Here is a 25,310-nt window from a genome sequence, read left to right as displayed (position 1 = left end):
AACCGCAGCACCCCTTGAGGGCGCTGGCTGCCCAGGGACGGAGCCTCAGGAACTAAAAGCATTGGTCCCATGCAGAACTCATGGATGAGGCAAACCCATTAATGTCCTTCTGCTCCCCATTAGCACCAGGTTATTAAAAGAAGATTTTTGTTCATTTTCAGCAGAATGGGCCATAATGGAAAACCCTGCTTCACTGTGCAGCCAGAGAAGTAAGGGAGCTGCACATCTCCCCCACAGAGGGAATGAAGCAATGAGCTTTGGGAAACTAGCCTGCAGACACTCCCCAAAAGGAGGTCTGGAATCAAAAGCATTACTGCTGAAACAATCTGGTTCTAGGACATTCCACCCCACAGATACAGAGGGGGTTCTGCTCTCTGCCTCCTCCCAGCTGTGGGGCCTGCAGCTCCAGATTACAACAGGGAAGACCCTCAATCTCTCTCACCCCATAGCACCTCCCTGTGTCTCTGATCCTGGCCAAGGAGCCACAGCACATGCAGAGAGGAAGGGAGGGATTGTAGCCCTTTTACAGACCAGTACCGTGCCCTTAGTGCAGCCCTGGCTGACACGAGTGGGGCACTGTGGGGTGACATGAAGCGCCATGCTCCTGCATTCAGGAATGCAATGACCTGAGCAGTGGTTGGGCAAATTGAGCTCTGCCCTCCTGAGCTGACAACAGGGCTGAAGCCAGCTCTGAGCTAGATCCAAAGAAGGAAAACACTCTTTAAAGTCCACCTTCCGGGAAAGGTATCCTTGACCCCCATACCAGGGCCAGAGGGGATTCGCACTGTCCCTTTGGTTGACAAACCTGCAGTCTCCATGTCAGGGAGCAGAAGAACCTCATCACAGTCCTGCAGGACTCCAGGAAAGCAGCAGCGAGGAAGGAACATACCTATGATAGCCCCTGCTGAGCCACTGGGCAAAGGAACATCACTCCTGAGCTTTACTCTTATTTTTTGACTTCCATATTCTGGATAAGCAGAACTTGTTCTTCTTCTCTCGAGAGCCAGGAGCCAGAGATCCATCTGCAGGAGAGGGTGCAGGCACAGAGCAGGTTAAGACCCACCCCAGACAGGCCCAGAACCACCCAGTGCTGCTCCACAGAGTACAATGGGCCCTTACCCAACTTCTGGATCATGTCTGCCAACATCTGGTCCTCCTCTAGCTCTCTGTAATGGAACAGCAGGGCATTAGAAAACTTGCTGTTTCATGACAAGGTGGTAGACACCAAAACCCATGCAAAGACAACTCCCCAGTCAGAAATGATAAACCTCCACAGCACACTCTGAGAAGGGTGCAGGAAAAGAAACAGCCAAACAAGCAGTTAGAGGAGTCCTACGTACTAGCAAATTGCATCTGGTTCCCTTGAGAGCAAGGGCCTGTGTGGGGATTTCCAGACCATGGATATCTAGCACTGGAGCAGAGAGGTCCTTCCTGGCCTATGAATCATCTGAGTTCACCACTTGTGAAGCAACATCACACCCTAGGAGATGAGACACCAGTGGCCTGGGGTGCTGCGGGGGTGCTCATCACAACCAGGGACAAATGCAATGCTATCTCCATGGGCCTGGGCAAAGCCACAGCCAAAAGCTGAGGCATTACTCAACTCCAGCTGGAGTGGGTGCCCTGAGGTCAAGAAATAGAGGCTGCTGTCAGTAACAGGAGGTACAAATCCAGCTACTTGACACAGCAGTCTTTCTTTGAGCTTGGGGAGGATCCAACTTTCAGCTACAGTTCTTTTACTTGCGGCAGCAGACAAACACATTCCTGCCTTCCTATTCCCAGAGCTCTCCTGCAGCTCCCATACTGCCTTCATCCTCCCCATCTCTAGCCTCTCTCTCTCTTCCCTGGCCTTCTTTTCACAGTTCAAAGCAGCATTAGCTTGAAAGAGCATTGAATATGGCTGTGGTCCTGATCTCAGTTTCTAACAGCTGCCAAGGAAGCAATGGCAGCAGCATTTAAGATGAGATGCTTGGTGACAGGTCACTGCCCATCTTGCATGGAGTTGAAGTCTGGATTATAGCCATTCCTCCACCCCTGCAGCCTGGGCAGTGGAAGAAGTACAGTGGAAATCATCCCTGGTGTTGGCTCATCTCCCACCATCTGGGGGTCCTCACCTGAGCCTGTCCTCATCCAGGCACTCCACAATGCTATTCCGATCATTGACCGTGTTTAGGTATGACTCCAGCAGCTCCTTCTCTCGCTCCTTCTCCCTGTGCGTCTTCAGCTCCTCTGCACAAGACAAGGAAAGCCCATCTCACAGCTATAGGTTAGTTACCTCTGTGTTGTGGCTCCTGCCTCCACCCTGCTCCAGCAAGCCCCTCTCACAGGCCCAAATTATCCTCATGCTCGTGGGCACATCTCACATCCAGTGCAGGTGGGTTGGATGCGACAGGGAGTCTGCAACTGACAGCTCAACAGCGCAGTCAGGAGACACCCTGCACTGAAACTGCAGTCCCTGGCAGTGTCATTTGGATCTGAAGGGCATCCCAGGGCTGGCACATGAAGTGGAGGGCTACACACAGCCTGGGGCCAGCAGGACTTGCAGTGCAGCCAGTCCTCACCTGGCTTGTTCATGAGGTGTCGCAGCTCCATCTCAATGTTCCACTGCTGCTCCTCCAGCTTCTGCTGTTTCATCCTGGAAGGAAGCACAGATGTGGTGAGTAACTGCCCCTCCATGCCCACAGCTGAACCGTTCTCATCATGCTAAAGCCTTCCCTCTGCATTGCCCACTACCTGGGCAGGAGCTGGTGGGTCAGGGGAAATCTTCCTCCATCATATCTGTGAAGTCTCCCTCCCATGAGCTCATCTCAGGCCCTGGGTGCACACCAGTGTTCAAAGGCCCATCAGGATGCTGGCAGCTCTCCCAGAGACATCCTCAAGTCTCCCTCATCCCACCAACTGGCACACTATTTTGGGGGGCTGCCGCACTCCTTCTCCTTTCACTGCTTCCTGCTCCCAGATGAAGCGCACAAGCAGATGGGTGAACTTCTGGTTGTACTTACTTGTACATCAGCTCTGATTCCTGCCTGAGCAGCAGCTGTTTCTCATGGATCAGTTTGAACCAATCCACCATGAGAGCATCCTCAGACTCATCTGCAAGAGGAGACAAAAGGAAAGATTCCTTCAGAAGATGCACCAGTTCAGTCTCCTTGGCTCAAACAAATGATACTTGAGGGAGAGCCCAGGATGACTAATATGAGCTACAGGCAGTGATGAGCTACAGTTCATTTTGGTACTCCTGGGTACAAAGGAAAGGATGCAAATCACTCCCTGCAGATCCAAGGAAGATGCTCACAGATACTCTGCACCCAGCTCATCTTCCATGTGGCCAGCTCAACTCTGCCATTCTGAATGAATCCACTAACCTCTGTGAAACTGGAGCCAGCCATGACAACCAGTCTGGCTTGAGATCAGATCAGTCAGATCAATAGCAGCCTTCCACTCCCAAACTCCCTGATCCTCAGCCAAATAAACAGAAGTCCTTCCTCAAACAATAGGCTAGGAAACAGCCAGACAGGGTTTGAAATTCCCAGGGCTTTATCTTGCTATACCAGGCACTTTTGGCAACCTGGTGTCTCACACGTAGCAAGAGCTCCTAGAAACAGAGCCAAGAATGCCATGAGGCAAGACACGAGCTTCACACCTCCCCACTGTATCAGAGCTGGCCCAGAGTCTCTTTTACCTCCCTCGCAGCCACGCAGCTGCTTCTCCAGATCCACTCCTTTCAATTCCAGCTCATCCAGCTGCTTCTCAATGTCACGCACCTTGCCCTGGATTTCCTCTTCGGGGAGGTAGTCTGGGTGCAGCTAGAAAAACAAATGTAGGACCAAATACAGCTCAGTGCCCTCAGACTTCCCACTGAGGTCACAGCTCCAACCGAGATAGGAAATGAGATCAGGAGCCCAACTGCAGAGCCATGTCCTAGAAGAGCCAAGCCATCAGCGTGGTGGCCACTGACACATTACAGGATAAGATCTACCCACACTTGTCACTCCACAGATGTTCTCCCTCCTTTGTTGGGAGACACAGTGTCTACCAGAACTTTGTTTGGCTCTCTGTTATCCGTTCCTTGGGAATTCAAACAATAAGACAAGCTGCCTTAGTGTCTTATTACGTCCCAATAAGACAAACTGAGATATAAGTGGGCAAGCACTCCAACAAGACACCCAACAACCCCAGCCTGTTCCACTTACACCTGGTTTCCAGCCATACCTTGGTTGGGGATACTGCTTCAGGGCTCTGGGTACTTTTCGGAGCAGAGGGTTTAACTAGAACGGAAAAAAAACATAAACCCAAAGAATTCCACAAAATACTTTACACAGTTTTGTGGTGTGGGACAGTGCCTACACCACCAGAGCACAACAGATCCCTGCCACGCCACTGATAACATGTATGCATCAGCACCCTTGACTAAGGTGGGAGATGCATGCACAGGAAACAGCATGGCCTGATTTACTCCTTAAGGCTGGACACTCAGATACCCTCTGGTCACAGGGTGCTGCTTTCATCCCCAGGGCATAGCCAGTCACCTAACTCAGCTGTGACTTTCAATCTTCCACCCAAGAATATTGACTTCCATGTTCATTCTTTACCTTGTTAAAACTCAAAGATACTTATTGTGGCAAAAGCCACCCCTTATTAAGCTTCCAAAGGATAGAACAGAAATACTAGATTATTGTCAGAGGAAACACTAAGATATACTTGAAAATACCCCTCTAGTGGTCCTTTAAAAAGAAGTAGCAGGAAATACTCAGTAAATAAAGATGGTCTAGGGGACCTTATCATAGGTCTCAGGAAACAAAGGTTCAATTCCTTCCACAAAACACTTCCTAGGTGAGAAGTCCCCAAGGCCCCACTACACAGCATTATTTAGGCCCTGGACACCTATTAAAATCAATTCTTTTTGCAATGTGTATTTGTTCCACTGTGCCTCAGCTTCCTCTGCCCAACTGTGCTGCAAGGATAACTACAGAAGAGTGTGAGGTTTTCGGATACCCGAGGGGCTGGGCTGGATAATTACTACAGAGAGAGAACAGAGGCATACGTGGATGATGTGATAAGGAAGGAAAACTCTAGTACCAAAAGAGCATAGCTGTAAGAAAAGCAGCAGCAGTGCAGGCTCAGCATACACAAGGAGAAACACAGGACAGACTCAGGAAGCCTCTTGAGAGTCTCTGGCAATTGGTGTTGACTCGAGGAAGCACTCAAGGACACCTCTCCAATTGCCCAGGCCTTACTCTACTGTGTTTTTCAGGAAGACTGCAAAAGGAGACACTGCTGCACATGGCAATGTGCTGTGTTGTCCCTGCACTGATGGCCTTTGTCAGGGTTCTTTTCCTTCTGGATGCTCCTGGTTTGCTGCCCTGTATGCTACTTGCGACTTGCACTTAGAGAATCATAGAATGGCTCAGGTTGGAAGGGACCTTAAAGCTCATCTAGTTCCAACCCCTGCCATGGGCAGGGACACCTTCCACTAGACCAGGTTGCTTCAAGCCCTGTCCAACCTGGTTTCTTTTCCAACCTCTCCTAAAGGTTCCTCCAAGAGGGACCTGGCCTGCCATGAGCAGTCTACTGCTACTGCCTGAGCAACCTCCCTCTCCCAGCTCAGCATCTCCAGGCTTCTTCTGAGTGATCTCTATAGCACCTTCAGCCAAAGCAGAAAGCTGCACCACTGATCACAAGAAGACCAAGGTCACTGGAGAGGAACAGGTAGCAAAATGACTCAAAGAAAACCCTGTTTCAAAAGAAAAACTCTGCTTATCCCAAAGAAAATGAGTGATTTACAGAAATGCTCATCATCCACAACCCCACACAACACACAGAGGATTAAGGGCAGGAATGGTAGCTGATTGTTCACAGCGTGTCTCTGAATGCTGAGGTAAAGGCTTATACAGAGGAGCAACAGGTCTGTCCTTAATCCGCAGGCTGCCAAGTGACAGCAGCAGGAGAACAGCCTTTGGGATGGCAGCCTTGCACACACGTGGAAAAACAGGGGGAGACTGCTGGGAAAAGTTTCCCATAGCAGACACTCCCCAACAGCAATCAGTAAGCATTAGAAAGACGGATATAAAACCAGCCTCCCTTATCTTAACAGCTCACTTCCTGGGAAGGATGTAACGCTGATCCTTGTGGCTGAGTCTGGGGAAAAAGGAGATGGAAAGTTTTGGGCAGTGGAGCCACGGTACACTTTTAAAACAGACAACATAACTGGAGTTTGAATGCTCTGTAGCTATCAGAGGAGCAGGCTAAGGACAATGCTGGAACCAGCTAACAAATACTATAGCTGGAGGCCACGGTGCCACCAGGACCAATCCTGTTTGCTCCAAGACAAACATCTGAGCAAGGGCTGAGCCCTGATAAACAGATAAAACAGAGCTAACTGGGGTAAGAAAAGGGGAGATCAAACAAGCTGAGCAAACAGGACAGCAGCAACCACCAGGTAAGTTCCAGGAAGTTTCATTTACATTCTGAAGGGATACATAGGAGCAAAAACAACTAGGCAAAAGAGGAGAGGTACACAGTAAAGCTCTGGTTGAACATACAGAAAAAACTGGATTAAGGGTAGGAACAAACCAGTCAGAACTGGTCAGGACATCTTTGAATGTCCAAGAAGGAAAGCAGCCAAGGCTGCTGCTACCATGGTCCCGCCAGCTGGAGACTCTGGCTTACAGTTCCCTGCATTCCTTTCATTTTCCAAACCCACTCAACTGAAGGGAAGAGATATCAGCTAGATCCCAGTTCTCCGAATGAGGAGATGGTCCTCTTCATAGCTTTGAGTGTAAAGAATGACAGGGCAGTGACCTTGGCAAATCCCTGTTTTCATTTCTTCCCTTCTCACTGAATTCTCTGGCCTGGCTGGTTCCTGCTTAGGCCAAGCGGGTTAATAAGAATTAAGGACACAGATTTTTACCCCATGACTACAGCCACCGGGAACTCAGGGACACATCTCCCACACTGACCAGTCAGGCTGTTCCCTGACAGTGCAAAGGAAAGAGTGCTTTAAGCAGGCAGAAGAGACCTTACCTGTGGTAGTGCTTTTCTTCAACTGGCTGCCCTCTTCCTCCTTCTTGGCTGAGCCCCCAGGGACTTCCCAGCCTTGCTTTGAATTCTGACAGCTCCTGACAAGATCCGAGCTGGGGATCAACTTCTTCATGAATCCACCAGATGAAGCTGGATTAAGAAGCACAGACAGGTTTGGGGTAAGCAATTTCAACCCTCATCTCCCAAAAATCCCTTTATTGCCCAGCATCTCTGGCGCTAATCACTAGCCACCTTCATTTCGAGCCCTAGATGACAGGGAGGGGCACAAACCCAAAGGAAACAGGGAGAAACCACCAATTACAAGGCCAGAGTAGGAGATGGGTGGAAGAGAAGAATAAATGGCTTGGAACCACCATGGGGTTTTCTCACCATTACACACTTATGCAAGAGACAGTAAGTGAAATCTTGCTAGAAGAAGGGCACCCTGTGAAGACACAGTCCCTCTCCTTGGGGAAGAATGTCTCTCCAAATAAAGTCACCACAGGGCCAAAGGAGGTGCAAAGAACAAAGGTTCCTGAAAGCAAGGCACTATTTCAATCAACACGTTACCTGTGCCTTGCAGCACCTAATGTCTGTCCCCTGCCTAACTAGCAAAATGAAGGCAAAGCTTATATCCTTCATACCAGAGTCCTGCTTTGCTGATGGGACAACTAATGGGCTTGGCTTTGTCTCCTTGTGTTCTGGACTCCCTGTTCCCACCTGGGAGTTACCAGTAGGTTTCTCAGTGCCACTTTGGTCTCTGCAAAGAAGAAAGACAAAGGTAGGAAACCATCCCTCTTGCAGAATGGTCTACAGGAAGAGTTCTAGACATCCTAGGCTGGTTCTCCAACTGGTCTCACTTTTCTAATCAGAGTCCAGCAATTTGAAACATGCTTTCCTTCACCCAGAAATGAAAGCCTTTCCCTTTTCCATCAGATTGCTGAAAACAGAAGCATTAAAACACAGGAGCTCTTTCCTCCTATGTGCATGCAGACCTGCAGCAACAAACACAGATGCAAGCCTGGACATCTCCATTCACCTGTCATGGAGAACCACCAGCTCCAAGACACTCACTTGTATGCTACAGGCTTCAACCGAGATCTCCAGTCTGATGGGCTCTCAGACTTGTCTTCACCAGCACTCATGCTTCCTAAAGAAAGGAACATAGCAAGATAACAGCAGATTCAACCAAAAGAAACAAGGAGATTTAAGTCTCAGGAGGATCTTAGGAGCTAAGCCATGCACTGAGGCAGATACTTCGATGTTACTGCAGCAAACCAGAGACAAGGAAGCTGGGTGAGCCCTAGCTGCAATCATGGAATCATCCTGAAGTTTCATCAAGTTCTCCCATGTGGAAAAGTGTACTTGAGCCTCTGAAATCCACCATGATCCCAATGTTTGTTGACAGCTAGTACAAATTCAAATACCTGGAAGTCATCAGAGTAGAAAAACTCACCATGCTAGAGGGAGCAATTGCACAGGGATAAGTGGAGCCCCAGAACTCAGAAAACTCTTATGCGATGGTACAGATAGAAAGTATAAGAGTCACTGACACATTCATTGTACTGGTCCAGAAGAAAGGCGCAGAGATGGTGTGCTGGGTCCAGACAGAGCTGTATGTGAATCAGTCATCCTCACCTTTGATGCCTTTTGACTCTGGCTTGTGCACAGAGTAAACAGGTTTGCTGCTGGCAGCTTGGCTCTTGGGCAGAGGGTCTGTAATCTTTTCCTGTTTTAGTGCTGTGTACCCTATTTTGCTGGGCTGTGCTTTTGGAGCTGGACTCTGCCACTGAGAATTGGTGGGAGAAAATTTGCCACTGCAAGAAAGAACAACCTAGTCAGTCTTTTTGAAAGGATGGACCTTTTTGTTGGCCTCTGTTCCAAAGACTTGTCTTAGCTCCTCTACATGTCTTTAAATCTCAGCCACAAAAGCAGGCAGGGAAAAGGGAAGAAAGACTGGGACTTCTCCAAGTTACCCCAATGATCATCTTGGGACTAAGAAGGGAAAGAGGAATAGTACTCACCTGCTGGATGCTGAGAAGCCAGTGGAACTGAGTCCTCCTGGCTTATTTGGAGAGGTGTTTGATCCAGCCAGAGCCTGTATAATATGGTTACGTGCCTGATCCTTCGCAGCATTCACTAGACGGACCTCAGTAGTGGCTTTGGCAGAGGAAGTTTTAGCAGGGCCATGAGAAAGGACTTGGGTTTTAGTGTCAGAGGGTTTATTGCTGGAAGACTCCAATGACTGAAAGAAATGTTCTCGGGCTTGCTGTGTTTTTGTTGTGGAGGGTGTCCAAGGAGGCCTTGGGGGGGCACCTTCACGATGATCTGGTTTATTTCCTAACGGGGTACCTTTGCAGTCATCTGATTTATGTACAGCTGAAGAGGACCATGGAGTATTTACACTTTTGAAGCCAGAGCTTCCAGAAGATGAAACAGATGGCTTGGTTGAATTAGCAAGGCCTTCCTGGCTGGGTTTCTTCAACACCTGCTCTGGTTTCTTGGGTTCTGCTGCTTTCTGGAAAGCCCTGGCAGCAGAAGGGGCTGGGGTACTCTCAGGTTTGCTCCCAGTGCTGCGGAGACCAGAGATCTGGACACTGTCTGGCTGCTGGTGGCTGATACAGATGAACGTGTTGGGCTCTGGCCCAGGTTTGTAGCTTCCAGGAAGAAGCATGTTCCAACACTGCCTGCACCTGTGGATACAAAAATCTCAGCAAACATCCTCCAGAGCACTGGGAAGCCATTGCCATGCAGCTGAGAGTGCAGGCAGGATTCCACTGTCAGCAGAGGGAGGGTGAAGGTACCACACTGGCAGTGAGCAGAGCCTGTGTGCACATTCGTCAGGCACCAAAACCAGGAGCTGCTGACAACAAAGTTTTAAGTGGGAAATGTGTGGATGAAAACAGGCCTGGGCAAAGGGTTTCCCCTATGGACAGGTCAAGAGCAGGTCCAGCTTGCCTCCACTCTGACACAACGTCCCACACCACTCTCTCTCCAGTCCCAAAGGAACCCTCTGCAATCAACACATCCCAAATCTGAAGAGCTGTACCTGAAGCAGTTCCTGTGATAGAGCTTCCCATCGACCAAGCAGCGCTGCACCAGATGTACATGGCTCCCACAGACCCCACAGCTGCTGCTTGGGATATTCCCGCTGTCTGCCAGGACCCCTTTCTGTGGGGAGAAGCAGTGGGTGAGTAGGCAGCACTGTGGCCCTACATACAGCTATGGAACTCCCATAGTCAGGCGAATGTTTGGCATGATAGCTGGCTAGGATAAAGAAGTGATACCCAGAAAATCCCTGCTCCCACCAAACCCTTGCTCATACAAAGAGGAACAGCCCTCAAGAAGGTAGAGTAAGGGGGACTGGTTCCCACAAAACCAGACGACCAGGGTGTCTGGTGCTGAAGTGCAGAGGTCTCTGATTTGAATGAGCTGGGAAAGGGCTTTACCATTTCGAGAGCGGATCTTCCCTTCTTCCACCCTGTTTTCTTCCCTACTCTGTCTTGAAACTCTTTTCAAGAATTTAATCAATATAACACATTCCATTAAAAATCTCCATCCCCAAGATCTAGGAACAGCACAGCTGTGTCCTACGACACCCATGTCCTGTTCACCATGGGATGAATCCCAGCTCTCTGATGGATTTTCCACCTGAATCTGTGCAGTAACCAGGCCTCTGGATTAAATCCCCCATAGTGAGCAGAAAATTTAGAGATCAAGTCCTTATCACTAGGAGCACTGAACTAGCCCAATATCCTAGCTCATTGAGCAGATTTAAGGTATAGAGAACACCCCAAAACACATTTCTTACCGTGGTGACGGGGGAGGTTTCTTTTGGCTTAGCTCTGGCTGGTGGGTGGGCAGGAGGCAGCTTTGGTGGCACTGGCTTAGGAGGCTCAGAAACAGCTTTCTTCCCAAGAGGCTGCTCCTGAGGTTCAGAGGAAGGACGCTTGATTCCAGCCATGCCTCCAACTGGAAGGAAGAAGAAAGATCTGAAGGAAACATAAGGCAAACCCATGGGCTTAGATGGAGTTTACAATATAAGGAGATCCAGAGGTGCCTGATGGGTAACAAGCAAAGCATACAAGGAGACACAGGCTTCCTTCACAAGCAGTTCTGTTGTGGAGTGAGGGACAAGAGGCAACAAGTGAATTTTAGCAACATTCAGCTGAAACTGCTGATTTTTTATTTCTCAGGGAATTCCATGGAGGGGGATTTAGAAAGTGGAAGAATGCAAAACACCATCCATCAATGGTGTGGACAGCACCTTGGGTTTGTACCTCAACTACAGTTTGGCTGGAATTGATTACCACTGACACACGCACTGCTGTTGGGTATTACAGCTGAGGAACTGAAGCATGGAGAGCTTGCTTTGTTTAGGTTACTGTGCTCCAGGCTTCCTACATACCCTGAGGCTTCACTGCTGTGGATGTCCATCCCGCACCCCAGCTGGGACTCTCGTGGAGCATGCAGGTTAAATAACAGAAAAGACCACCAAAAATGGGTAATTCCACCCAATCCTATTTTCTTCGCAGGTGAAAGAGAAAACCCTCTAAATTCACACGAAGTGAAGAAAAGAGAACCTCCAACACACTTCAGTCAAGGAAGGAATGACACCCTGCGCCCTGGAAAATGCAGGGAGAGTTCCCTGGGAAATGAGGCTTCAGGCACAGCTTTTACAGACAAGACCCCTCATCTCTCTCATGGGGATGTTATTTTTGCTCCACTTTTTATTCTGAATGTCTGTTTTCCTTGTGGGATATTTGAGTCACAGCTTCACTTTAAGAGTGTCCAATTAAATGATCACCCATCTAAAAGGAGATTTATACCCTTCTCAGTAAAGAGAGTCTGGGCAGAGAGCAGAGAGGAAGCCCAGCTCCCAGCAGCCTTCCCTCAAGAAAGCCAGCTATCCAAATAAACACCCAAGGCTCTCTTACAGCAACAACCAGTGGGCTGGTGACAGCCAGCCCAGCAAAGGGTTTAGTCTCATGCTGCCTCCTCACTTCCCACATGTGCCATTCAGTGAGTTCCCAAAGCCCAGCACAAAGATTGGTGGCTTCAGCTCTACTCTTCCATAAATACATGACCTCAATAAAATACTGGCTGCTCACCCTCTCTGGCCTCCTGTGTCCTGCTTATTTCATGGTCCTGATGGAGCCCATTCAAAGGGCACGACTATGATACCAGGGGTCTGCTTAGTGTCAGAGGGCACATTCCTGGCTGGTCTCGTTTGCAGACATGTACATTCACCCCAGCAACAGGAATGCAACCAGAGTGTTGTGTGGGACACTAGAGAGTATAAAAATGCGCTGTGCTTGATGACGTGGTATGTAAGAAGCTAGAGGGAAAGGGGTAAAGACCTCAGACTGACCCAGATTCTCACCACTCGGCACAAACACGATGGGATTTGTTTGACTTCAATCAGAATGGGTTTAAGGCAAGAAACAAAAGTAATGAAGAGGGAGAGGGAAGAGGTTGTGAAGGAAAAGGCATGCTTAAATGTGTAAAGAGGTGGAGAAGGGGGAAGAGTTTAGACATTAAAAGCAGCTCTCAGACTGAATTGTGCTTTTTTTTTTCCCAAGATATAGGACATTTTCAATACATATCCATCTTCTCCATCTAGGTTCACCTTAACCAGTTAAGTCATTCATGGCCCACTTTCTGAAGTTTCCTCTGGAGGAACCTGTGAAATTGGCTTATCATATTATTTCATTTTGTATGAGCTTAGAGCCAAATATAAACCAAGCCTACAACAACGCTCCTGTGAGCCCACATAAACTCTCCAGTACGTGAATATAATGCCTTGACAGCTCTGTTTTATGTTTGAAAGAATTGTTATCAGTATTACACCAGTTAATCAGAGAATCATCACAGACTGGTTTGGGCTGGAAGGGACCTTAAAGCTCATCCAGTTCCAACCCCTGCTACAGGCAGGGACACCTCACACTAGATTATGATGCTCAAAGCCCCGTCCAACCTGGCCTTGAACACTGCCAGGGATGGGGCAGCCACGGCTTCTCTGTGGCAGAGTCTCACCACCCTCACAGGGAAGAGCTTCTGCCTAAAATCTCATCTCAATCTCCCCTCTGTCAATTTAAAGCCATTTCCCCTTGTCCTGTCACTACCTGCCCCTATAAAAAGCCCGTCTCCAGTTATCTTGTCGGCCCCTTTAGGCACTGGAAGCTGCTCTAAGGTCAGGAGACCTGTAGCAGACCCCCACTATAATGTCACCTGTTCATGTCCTCCCTTTAATCCTGACCTATAAGCTCTCAGTTGGTTCCTTACCCAACCCCAGGACCAGCTCCATGCACTCAGCTGGTCATTGACATACAGTCATCTACCCCAGCTTGGCAAGGAGCTATTTTCTTCTACTCCCTTCTATCATTATTGCTTTGTTGTACAAGCCCTACCATTGATGCTGTTCCATTGGCATAACCTCACAGACAAGCTCAGCCTTGTTAGACTCTGTTCATACCAGCCCTCTGGTGTGCAAAGACTGAAACAGGGATGGAGGTGCTCAAGAAAGGAATGCTGAGAGAGGGAACATGGAGGGAAACCTTCAGTGTTCCCGACTGGCTGGACCATAAGAAGTTTTAGATTGTATTGCATGTTTTAAGGCACTAGTTTAAAGATACTGCATGGCCCTGTGTCCTTCCGCTGGTGCTACTGTAGTCTGGTGTGTAAAGAGTTCAGATCCCCCACTGAAATAGCTGTGGTACCAAAAGGCCTCTGTGCAGCCTAATTTGCTTTTCCAAGCTGTTAAGAGGCAAAAGGAAAGCACAGGATTAAGCCCTGATCCTTCCCACCCCTCCAGGGAATATGGTACTTACTAGGAGACCGTCCATGGAAGTAGTTATAATACTGGGAAACATAGGTGAGGATGCTCAGCCTGTCTGGCACCCTCAGAGCAACCATATCCTCTGCATCCAGTAAGGCTGGGATCCCCAGCTCCTCCTCTGCCACTCGAAATGCCTAGAGAAGGAAGGAGAAAACAAAAGGGGTCTCGTCCAGCCCAGGCAACAGAACTGGTCCTCACCAGAAGTAGGAAACATCACTGCAAACAGCCTTACTTGAATAATAACTCTACTGGGGAACAGCTGCACCAGTTTAACTCCTACATCATGCAGGAACCAGCGGAGTCATGGCTTCCAGCCACTGCATTGAGAAACCCAGGCAGGGAGCCAAAAATCTGGCCTGGCAAGCTGGCCATAGCTCACTGCACAGGAACTCACCTGGGCTTCCCCTGCTTGCCTCCAGCCTGCCTCTAGCTGGCTATGCACAGCTGCCGAGAGCGAGGCCTGGCAGAAGGGGATGTGTCAGTCCAGGCTGGCAGACTCGCTTCCAGGCTTCCAGCCCAACCTGGAAGGCTCCCCAGTTAACGGTGCACTGCTGGGTGTTTGCAGGCAGCTCTCTACCTCCATGTGCTGTGCAAAGGTTAAAGCTTCCTGCCGACCTCTGCCTGCTCTTCCCCATCTAACAAAAGGGGAATCTTGGGCTGCAGGGGGGAGCCCTCTCTCCCAGACTATAGAGAGGGAGAAGAGAGGAATAATGCAGAATTCCTGACACTTATCTCCCTTCCAGCTTAACCATATCCACGCTGCCAATATTTGGGGCCAATATTCCTCTCTGTGTTGCCCTCTGCTTTGAAACTGCAGGATCAAAGTCAGATAAAGGAGGTAAAAGCTATTTCCTTTTTGCCTCTGAGCAAGAGCCTTTACTAGAGGACAAAAAAAATATTGCAACATCCATAAAGCAGCTTTGCCCTTGCTCAAATCACTGTAGGGCTTTATTAGGGACTTTCTCCAGCCCTCTTCCTTCCTAGCTTTTAGGCAAAAAATCCCTTCCACCTCCTTTTGGAGCATCCCGTTTGAAATGCCAACACAACAAAGGAAAACAGCCCTTACAGAACCAGAGGATGGCTACCGCTGAAGCCCACAGTGAAAGGGTTAAAGAAAGGCTTGAACATATTAAAACCCTCCACATCTGACCTCTGGCACGGACACACCACAGTGTTGGTGTACAAGCCAACCATTCCTGCTTAGAAGAAACAAACAGCCACTCTTTTACAGCAAAATAATTACCATTTTTTTCCATTGGGTAGCCCAGTAAAAATGTAACTGAGCTGACATTAAAAACGCTTTCAGCCAGTTAGCTCTGGTTGTGTCGTGCTGCCAGCCCAGCCTGGCACTCGCCTGCCTCACAGTCTGGTACTCCATATATTCTTTGGGGTGTTCCCCTCTGCACTAGCTGCACAACTGGTCTGACCAGTGGAGTTTTCTTGCTGGACATTCCCAGTGTGCAGTCTAGCAGCAACACAGACCACGCCACCTCCTGCCACACAGTGCCATGGGTGAGAAAGTGCAACGGGCATAGAACAAGTGTGAGGGCTGCCTGGATCTCAAAGAGGAGGATGCTCCATGCGCACAACTGGTTTGGCCAGAACCAGTGAGCACTGCAGAGAGCAGCATTACATGTAGTCTCCCCGGTGCCTGCAGCATCCTTGTGCTCCTGGGAACTGCTCTTGCCTGGAGATCCAAGATCACCACCTAACATGGCCCAGTTGCCCTCTACCTGCCTGCCCAGGCTGGCTTTTAGAGCAGCAACATGTTATTTCTGCATAGCGTTTTTCATCACTGCAGCTCCAAGTGCTTCACAAGGAGGTAAATGCCACTGCTGCCATTGTGCATAGGGGAGGCAAAGTGATAAAACTCGAAGCCATTTGAGTCTGCCTCATCCTGTGACACAGATCACCACTGTATCTGCTGCACCATGCCACTGCCCATTAGCACTGAAAAAACTGGACCTAAGGCTGCTAGAAGCCTTTCTCCTCTTTATACATATTTGAAATCTTAGGCAAGAAAATGCCACCAACTGGAATTTTTCTAGGGCTTGTGGGTTGTTTTTTTGGCACTCGAGAAGTGACAAATTCCTCCTCAGCAGAAGACCTTATATGGCAAACTGCAGCTCAAACGAGGTTTTTAGTTGAATAATGCAGCTTCTAAGAAGTTACTGAACAGTGAGGCATCAAGGAGCGCCTGAACAATAGCAGAGGAATAGCACTGGGAGAAATCAGACCCAGTCATATCCCAAGAGCAGCCAGAGCAAGTGTAAGAGCTAGGATGGAGGTGAGTCTGAGAGAGAAAGCCAGCCCAGGAGCCCAGAGGGAGATGGAGGGGCAAAAGCCAAGCTAGCAGGATAGCAGCAGTGAAAGGGTAACACAGACAAGTCATCTTACAGCGGGGGTAATAAGGAAGAGAGAGCAAAATAAAGGACATAGAAGAAACTAAGAAATGAAGGGGTGGGGGAAACACAGGCTGCAACAAAGGAGGCAGCAACTCTTTATATGAGAGGCACAAAGCAGCTTTTCATTAATAAAAGCACTAGAGGCAGCTCATACAGCTCACTTCCCAGAGACAAGCAAAGCTGCCAGCAGAGGAGACACCATCAGCGCAGCTGGGGAAGGAGGAACACTCCGTGCTCCACAGCACTCTGGCCAGGATGACCATCCATGGCAAAGAGGCCCTGATGCCAGCCAAAAACCAAACCTCAAGGGCAAAAACGCGTGGTCTGACTCTCACCTAGAGGAGGGGAACGTGCAGGGCTGAACCCCAGAGGGTGTGAATAACTGGTCCCAGCCTGCAGCCCCAGGCTGGGGAGAGAGGGGTCTGCCACAGGCACTGTGAACATGGCTGGGGCTGAATGGGAGTGGAAGCTAAGGAATGCAGAGGGTGAGTTTAGCTCTCCCAGAGGCAAGGACCACCTCAGACAGTTCACTGCGTCAGAGGATGTCATTCCTCCAGTCCAGACAAGAGTAAGCTGCCGTGGTTCATTCACATCCCAAGCTCCTGCCAAGCAGCCACGAAGCTGTGTGGAGCAATGCCAAGGGAAGACAAGCATTTTAATGCACTGGCTCTCTCTTTGTGAGGGAGAGAGGGAGGAAAAAAAAAAACCTTCCTTGGAGCACTAAGCCCATGCTTGAATCCAGTGCAGGAGGGGGCCTGGCCTGCTCAACTGCTCTTTTCTTCATGAAGAGAAGAGAAACTCAAATCCCATCCTGGAGCGAAGCGTCCAAAGGATGAGGTTTTAGGATGTCTCCACCTTCTAGCAGCTTTCATCCCCTGCACCAGTAATGAGAACTGGGGGAGGACTCCGTGCACTTCCCTTCTCACACCAGCTACCTCCCAGCTCCTGCTTCATCCCTCAGGAGCATCGTGTGCTCCAGCATTTCTGAGTCCCTGCTGTCACAGGACACACTGGACACAGGAATCCTGTGAAGCCAGTGAAGAAGTGTGAATGGTCTGATGGTGCTTTCAAGCAGCCAGCAAGCCTAGACATTGCCATCTAAACCAGAAGGCTGTAAACATGCAGAATAAGGCAAAGGATTTGAGTCTAGCACACTCAGCACACTGCACCTGCTAAAGCACATAAGCAAGGTGCCAGGTCATGGACTAGACCACAAGTAAAACATTAAAAGTCACTTACCAACTTGTTGTTCTCGTACACATTTTCTTTACTGAGGGAGTTGAAGTTTCTGAAATACAGGAACAAGAGAAAAATCTCAGGTTGGTGATGCTGCTTCCAGCTTCTCAAGCCTCTCCGAGCCCCACTGGTCCAGGGGACAGAGCACCTCCTCCCGCCTTGCCTTCTCAGATGCTCTGGAGGGAGCACTGTGTCAGATCCCATCCAAGACACTCACAGACCTGCTATACCTCCCAGGACAGAGAGGTGCAGGAGGCTCAGCAGGCATAGCCATCTGCCCACAGGCAGCACAACACATTTCTGGCACATTTACCCTTGCAGGGCTGCCTCCTGCAGTCAGGATGTGCTGATGCCAAGACATCCCATGCAAATTCAGAGCTTTTGCTGAGACAGACAGGAGCAACCTCTAACTCATGGAAAGCCTACCTCCTCTCCCACCTCAAAAAGGTACACTGGTGCCTCCCAGCCAGATTTGCAACACTCTCTCCCCAGAAATACTTTCCAAACCATCACATCCATGCTCTTTCCCCATCTTGCAAGTTGTCTCCACACAGGGAGACCTCAGCTCCAAGTTCTGGTTTCAAATCCTCTTTTGTCCTCTGGCAGAGCTCCACAAAACCAGCACTAGGAACGTGCCTGGGAAATACGTCTGCCCACAACACAACAGCGTGGCTGATAACACCAAAGTTGCCTGCAGAAATGTTATTCTTCTTTCCCTTAGGCTGTCTCCTTTGATTTGTAACCAGAACCAGTAACTGAAAAGGAAGAGACAATTACTGTTTGCAAGTTACAAGCCAAAGTCAACAGTCCTTCTTCCTTTCTGCTGTCCCCAGACATCACCTCCCTCCTCCCCTATTACAGATTTGCTCTCTCCCTCTCTTGGTCCAGCCCAGATGTCACCTCCCTCTGTGCTGTGCTGGGAACTCAGAAAGTGGAGACCTGGCAAGACAGGCAAGAAAACACTGGGAAGAATGAGTTTGTGCTATTGGAAGTAGAGCCACAACACAATGTGCTTTCTCACCCATAGCAGAGCATGTCCCTCGCCTAGGAAACAGCCACCGTCAGCTTTTTTTTAAAGTGACTGTCACTTGCTAAATTGGGAATACAAAACTGCCTGCTGGCTGCCAGCCCTGCTCTCCAACACCGCTTCCTTCTGCCCAGGCAAGCGGGCAGGGTCAATTCCTTTCTGATAACCCAGTTTCACTTTACAATCCTTGTACCTACTAGCACAGAGCTGAAGCAAACGCTTGGTATCAGAGAGGAAATTCTCACTGATAAGCAGAAAAGGCTAGAGACCAACTTTGCATTTTCGAATGTAGCACCTTCATAACCCATGTGGACCTACCCCTGTCAGCCAGCCCCCCAGCTCGAAGAGGAGCCAGGATAACAGTGTGAAAGCCAGGGCAAAGCTGGCCCACAGCAACCTATTCATGAGACAAACACATGATCTGGAGCGCAGCAGGGGAACTTTTTCCATGACTTGTATCAGCAAGGAGCAAGCCAGGTCCTTTATCAACTTACTACAGAAAGTGGAGCATTACATTATACATAAGAGAGGCACATTCAACTAGGTTTGTCCACCATACCACAGCCTGTGCCTCCTCCCTGCTTCCTGCATCTGGAATTGCTACGTGGGATAAGGAGAGAATGAACGACAGATAAGACCCAAAGGCCAACCTCCCCCGAGAAGCACATAAAGACAAGGCACATCCCACCTCTAAATCATATACTCTTTCCTGTGCAAAATCAATGGGACTTGCAGAGCTTTTTCCTTCAAGCAGCGCTCCTGCCCGGAGATTTCCCTTCCCTGAAACAATGGATTAAAAAGAGCAACAGAAACAATCACAGAAGGTTTCAGTGGTAAATACAATCATCCTGGTTGTGTCAGACAAGAAAATCAGCGCTCTTTAAGAGCCAGCTGAATGAGATGATTGCAGCACTCGGCCTCACTCCTGGTTCTGCTCCCAAATAGTCTCTGTAGCAGGGATACGCAGGAAAACACCTGCAAGAGCAAAGGGGAGCTCCAGCTCACTCGGTCATGCTGACACATAAGACATAACATACTACTCATTGTCGGTCAGTGGCCTTCAGCCACGCTGAATGCTGTTTGCTCTGCTGGTGTGCATGCAGCTTCACACTGCACGGCATGTAAGAGACCTAAAACCCAAATCTCTTGATGGTGAATGTCTGAAACCCCAAAGGAGAGTGCAAACAACCAGGTTACTTGGTCATTTCAAGAGCCTCCTGCCCGCTCAGCATCACTTCTTCCCTGGCTAGTCAGGTGAACTGCTTGCACATATTTCTTTTGGAAATTGATCTTGCTGGTGCAACTCCTATCTTGGAATATCAAAGCTCTCTGGACCAATGTAATCCTAAGAAAGCAAAGATAATACAAATGGAGAAGGAGTTCTCCGCTGAGAAAACACAGGCAACTGAATTAATTGGAAGAGGTGAGAAATATAATCTGACCCAAGAGAGGGCCTCCAGTGCTGGAAACAAATCAGAGTGGAGTTCACCAGCACAGGAATACAAGTGAAGCTTTTAGCTCCCCAAATAACCCTTCTCTTAGCAAAAAGAAGTGGCCCAGTGCTCCTCATGACCACAAACCTCCTTGACCACCCACAGCTCCAGCTGCACAGACCCAGTACTCGCAAACCACATGTGCTTCCAGAGGAGGAATCTCTGCTGCTGCTGCTGCAATTACTAACTAGGTTGTAAACTTGACCTTGGAGGAGACTCGGGAGGGGGGGAATCCCAGAGCAGTGATGGTACCAAAAGCTTCTGCCCCTCAGCACTTTTGTACTATCTTCTCTCTAGAGAATAAGATATTTCACTGAAAAAGAATGAAACACCCTTTGCCAGGGTCCCAGTTCTGGAACAGAGGGCTCAAATCCAGCATGCTCTGCTGGGAACAGGACCTTTCAGCTGTGCTCTTCCTGGAGGTGCAAACAACCTGTGCGGAGAGGACAGAGCCGGGAATCCCAATTGGAAGATGCCCCAATGCGCTCATTCTCCTCTCAGCAGCGCCTGCTCCACACTGCTCTGTTCAGTGTGCTTCTGGGGGTAACGAACAACTGACCCCAGCACCCATCCTCCTCTTATCTATGCCCATCACACAATCCACAACCCCATGGAGGCTAAGCGGGCAGCAGTTCTGCTCCACCCCAGCCTTTTGCTAAGGGGATGGAGAGTGCAACCCATCCTCAGCACAGCCAGGGCCCTTCCTATCTGTATTGATGACTGTCGGCCCCATCCTGCCCTGCTGAGCTGACAGCAGCCCAGGAAACGCTGCTGGAATAGGCACCCTGGGCTGCTGAGCTGCCAAGGGGGATTTCACAACCAGTCCATTCCCAGAACGTGGAGCTGAACACCAGCCTGCAGGCTGGGAAAGAGCAAGATCCCAGGGAGGAGCGGCTTAATCAAAACCTTTCCTTGACATCTGGCATTAATATTGGGGTGAGGGCGCACAGCTCCCCAGCTTCTTCTAACTCACTTATCAGCCAAGGCCACTAAGACTTGCACAGCCATGGCCATCGCATGCAGCAGCTCTGATCTCAGCCTCTCACCACGCTGCTGCGAGGCTGCACGTCCCTCTGATGAGAGGAGCCTCAGGGCTCTGCAGTCACCCCAGAGAATGGGCTGGGACCTGCCTGACACACGTGCGTGCCTGGCTGGGGCTGGCTCTGGAGCGCTCTTTAGCTGGGACAAAAGAGAAATGAATTTCCATGGTGATTCAACATTCATCTTCACTCCCCCACAGCATCCTTAGGTGAGTGGGAAGAGAGTGGGAAATGCATTTCTGATTTTACACAGCCTGCCCTGCTCACTGGTAGCATACAAACCAACATCAGGCAAGTCTGAGGGAAGCTATCATATTTTCCATATGCTTTCCAGCAAGAAAACAGGAAGGGGGAGGAGAGACCCCCAGCAGCCCCATACCCCACAAGAGAAGCCTGTGATTATGACCATGTTTCGTAATTGCTTGAAGTTTTCCTGGGAACTTCTGCAAGGAGAAATCCCCTGCACTCCTCAGCCAAAGAATGGCATTTGTGTAAACCACGACAGAAAACTCACTGTTGCAAAACTCTGCTGCCGTGACTGAATCGTGTCCTGCAAGTGATTAACACGGCAGAGCTGCTGCAAACACCAGTTTATCCTTTCCTAGTTTTATTCGCAGTACAATACTTTTAATCTTCAACCAGGATCTTTACTAGAAGCAAAGGGGAGAAGCTCAGGGCAAACCACTTCCAAACCCTTGTGAAGCAGGGGTCACAGCCACATGTGCACCCAGCTGCACTTCTCTGCCTGTGGCTCCTGTACTATCAACACTGAGAAGCTTTTAGAGCTAGATGGAGAACGGCACAGGTATTCAGTCCCAGGATCCAACACATGACACCCAGCAGCCCCAGCCACTTGAAAGCATGATTTCCTTCCAGCAGGACTTTGCCCAGCCAAGGATACACCTGGTGTTTTCCTGCATTACACCACTGACACTGATGAGGGAGGCTGCTGATAAAAGCTTCTCTTACTTTAACTTCCAGGCAGTCTTTGCTGAGCTGGCCCCAGTCAGAAGCGCTTCTGTAAGGTCCTGAATAAAGCCAGGCAGAACTTCCATCATAAAAGAAAATGAATGGGAACAGGGAGACGCCACAAGGAACATCTTCCCTCTTCAGCACAGGAGGATTTATTTAAGATATGTGTATGCACAGTTCAAGGATTATAAACAACACACTAAACTGATCAACAGGATTATTCCAGCTTTTCAGCTGCTGAGCCCCTGTGTACACCCATGCTCCGGCTAGACCAGCTGCAGAGTTGGCCAGGAAGCAGTCACGATCCCTCTAGGAGCACCTCCTGGTCACATCAACCTTTCTGCTCTGGTATTCTGTATCTTTGGGACTGTGAATCAAAGGAAGGAAAGGAAACATCTGGAGTCATGTGGACATGACGGCATGGCAGGAAGCCATACACAGCAACACCATGGTGACTGCCCAAGCACTGGGACTACGGAAGGTGTGCCTTAAGTGCCTCTGCCAAGTTTCAAGAGGAGAGAAGAGCAAGAGAGCTCGGGATTCCACCAGAAGCAGCAGACCTGTCAGAGATCTCTACACACAAACTCAAGCGTCTGGCTGTTCTGGGAGCACAAGGAAAAAGGCGGAATTCAAGGAATAGGAGGAAAACCGCAGCACAGACAACCCAATGTGGTCCTCTGCCTTGTGGGAGAGACCTAAGCTTAAATCAATAATCCTGGGCAATCTTTGTGCACATCCCTTGCCTTGACCTCCCCTCTCAACTCCCCCACAACTCAAAGTCCAAAGAGCCCAGAAGCAACAAAACGAAACAAACCCAAACCAACGAGGAAGCAGGACCTACATCTCCCTTTGGCTCTTCACCTTCCCAGATGTTAACACTTAGGCAGCAACAGGTCAAAACCCGCAGGGCGCCAGCAATGGCACCGGCAAGGGCTGGAAAACACTTCGCCTCCCACACCCAGAGCAATAGATGGGAAAATGGAGTGATGTGCAGGAACCTGAGCCCTGCCCTTCTGTTGTATTTTGGTCAAATAGCCCTCGTCTCCCCACACACAGCTGAGCTTGCCGTCGGGCTGCGCAAGGAAAGCCCAGCCTAAGCAAACACCAGCAGCAAAGGAGGAAACGCTTCCCCCCCAAACCAATGTCTGGACTTGTTTTGCAATGGAAAAAGACGCTTTTAAACATGCATAATCCAGCCACGGAGGGAAGGAAAAAGGGAAAATCTTGGGGAGGGGAGGAATGCGTGTGGGTAGTGAGAGCACAGCTCTCCACTTGGAGAGCCTCAGCGTGGGTGCTATAGCAGAGCTCCTGGCGCCAGCCGCCAGCCCACAGCATCTCCCCATGAGGAGCTGGCATCGCGGCTGGGCTGAGGGAAGGCGAAGGCCCACGGTGGGCTCTGCTCCGCGGCTCGACGGCAGCCCATCGAGGGTCCCAGCCCCGGCGAGCCGGCAGCCCAGGCCTTGTCCTCGATGCCCATCGCGGGTACTCACATGAGGTCGGGCCGGTGCCGGTGGAGGATGGCGCAGAAGGCGAGGCCGTCGCGGAAGGAGGTGGTCATGTTGGTGATGTTCACATCGCGGTAGCCCTCGCACTGCTGCTTGCACCACAGCTGCAGGTTCTGGATGGCCGCCATGGCCTCGACGGGCCGGGGCAACCGGCGGCAGTGCTCAGGGACCCCTTCGCCCTGCCCGGCCCGGCCCGGCCGCTGCCCGCCGGTGTGTGGCGTCCGGCCGCGCCGCGCCGCGCAGGAGGCGGGGAAGGGGCGGGAGAGGGGCGGGCAGCGAAGGCCCCGCAGGGCCTCGCCCCGGGGCCGAGCTTGGCGGAGCCGGGGGAGAAGCGGCGGGGAGCGGGTATACTGCGGTTGCACCCCCGACATGGGGGTCCTGTCGCGACACGGGGGTCCCACACGTTGGGCTTCTGCCGTGTGGACAATGGAGGTTTCCTCCACACCCACACACAGAGAACCAAGTGTCCTTCAGGGAGGTGTGAGGAGGAGGAGGAGGGAGGATGGAGCACGGGTGCCCTGAGGCCTCGTCGTGGCTAAGGAAGGAGGGGAGCCGGCCATGGGCTGTTGCCATCACCTGCGGCCACCTTCAGCCCCTGTCCCTGCAGAAGGGGATGGATGGGGATGGGGGGTGAGGCAAACACTCGCCTTGGTGCTGTCCTGGCCACGGCTAGCATCAGCATCAGCATCACCAACACAGCGGCTGCCCCATGACATGCACATCACACGCCGTAACTCACCCGGCCTCATGCGGCTGACAAAAGAGCAGAAGAGACAAGGTAACGCTTGAAGAGCTGCCTATAAATTAGGTTAAAATAATTAATAATACATATATTAATGGTGTTTCTATGACATGATATGGATAATATACATTAATATCTAAATACCTCACAAATAATTCAGTGTGTTCCCATTTCATCAACAATCACCGGCCAATGTATTTACTTTATGGTAAGGATTATACATTTCATTATAAATGGCTTGCTGGGCATGTCAGCAACTTTTACATCTCCATTCACTTTATTATTAATGGTTTCCTGAACAGTAACAGCATAATAATGCACACAATGCAGCATGAATATTTGATGCGGCATCTATAGTCTCCCATTTATCATTTATAACAGGCTACAAAAACATTATAAAACATTTATTACAAATTTATAGATCACTTTATACTAAAACAAAGCTGTGTTATAAATACATTATTAATCCTTTATGCCATTTATAGGAATCCCTTGTAATAGGGCCTTAGCATATGTTGCTGCACAACCGTAACAAGAACGGTGTGGCAAGGAGGAAGCACAGTACAGTGAGCCTGCTCCCGAGCACTGGGTGTATTCTGTGAAGGAAAGCATGAACATCTGCACTCAAATTTAATCAGATTACCAAGGGGCCAATCAAAAGAAATGCTGGATTAACTCAAAAGGCTTTTTTTTACCCATTCCCTTGGAAAAGATGCTTGCTTTCTTGGAAACTTTCAGCACTGGAGCCCTGGAAGCTGAGCTGTCCTGCTTCATTTCTACTCCACCTTTTCATTAGATTGATAACAAAAAGCCAACTGGCTAACGACAGGCAGCCCTTCCCATCTTCTGTCATCAGGTAACTTGGGGCTTGAAATACAGAGGATGCAAAGGGGTTAGGAAATGCATTTGGTGGGGTTTCTTTTTGTAAGTCTCAAAGACTGTTTTGTTTAGCAGCGTACAGCCCCCTGCCGTGCTTGCAATCGATACAGTGCAGCACTGGGAAATGAGAAGAAAATGATGTTTGAAAATGGG

The 25,310-nt window shown here is 49.8% G+C and overlaps 1 protein-coding gene across 2 annotated transcripts; it reads right to left on the bottom strand.

The window, feature by feature from the left end:
- Positions 1-260: 260 nt before the first annotated feature.
- MICALL2 (MICAL like 2) lies at positions 261-23,724 on the bottom strand. Of its 2 annotated transcripts, XM_057416981.1 has the most exons (17): positions 23,522-23,724; positions 17,503-17,551; positions 13,851-13,992; positions 10,832-10,992; positions 10,070-10,191; positions 9,045-9,713; positions 8,659-8,837; positions 8,095-8,170; positions 7,665-7,780; positions 7,024-7,170; positions 4,213-4,268; positions 3,683-3,806; positions 3,003-3,093; positions 2,562-2,635; positions 2,115-2,229; positions 1,120-1,166; positions 261-1,022 (listed from the first exon to the last, which is right to left on the bottom strand). In XM_057416981.1, the coding sequence occupies exons 1-17, from the start codon at positions 23,662-23,664 to the stop codon at positions 928-930; spliced, it is 2,406 nt and encodes an 801-aa protein (XP_057272964.1). In that variant the 5' UTR covers positions 23,665-23,724; the 3' UTR covers positions 261-927. The 2 variants fall into 2 exon arrangements, with proteins under 2 accessions (XP_057272964.1, XP_057272965.1); XM_057416982.1 differs by lacking the exon at positions 13,851-13,992 and having other exon boundaries at positions 23,522-23,614.
- Between the last annotated feature and the right edge of the window lie 1,586 nt (positions 23,725-25,310).

The sequence above is a fragment of the Pezoporus wallicus genome, unplaced genomic scaffold, assembly GCF_028554395.1.
Source record: "Pezoporus wallicus isolate ANWC-B61680 ecotype Strahan unplaced genomic scaffold, APGP_CSIRO_Pwel_v1 scaffold_7392, whole genome shotgun sequence".
Lineage (NCBI taxonomy): Eukaryota > Metazoa > Chordata > Aves > Psittaciformes > Psittacidae > Pezoporus > Pezoporus wallicus.
The sequence above is the reverse complement of the archived record's forward strand: the minus strand, read 5'-3'. Positions and strand labels throughout refer to the sequence as shown.

Coding starts and splice junctions, on each gene's coding strand:
- MICALL2 (XM_057416981.1), bottom strand. CDS start 23,664: ATGGCGGCCATCCAGAACCTGCAGCTGTGGTGCAAGCAGCAGTGCGAG. Junction 10,192..10,831: donor AAACCTCCCCCGTCACCACG/GTAAGAAATGTG, acceptor TTCTCCCCACAG/AAAGGGGTCCTGGCAGACAG. Junction 7,781..8,094: donor TTGAAGCCTGTAGCATACAA/GTGAGTGTCTTG, acceptor TCTTCTTTGCAG/AGACCAAAGTGGCACTGAGA.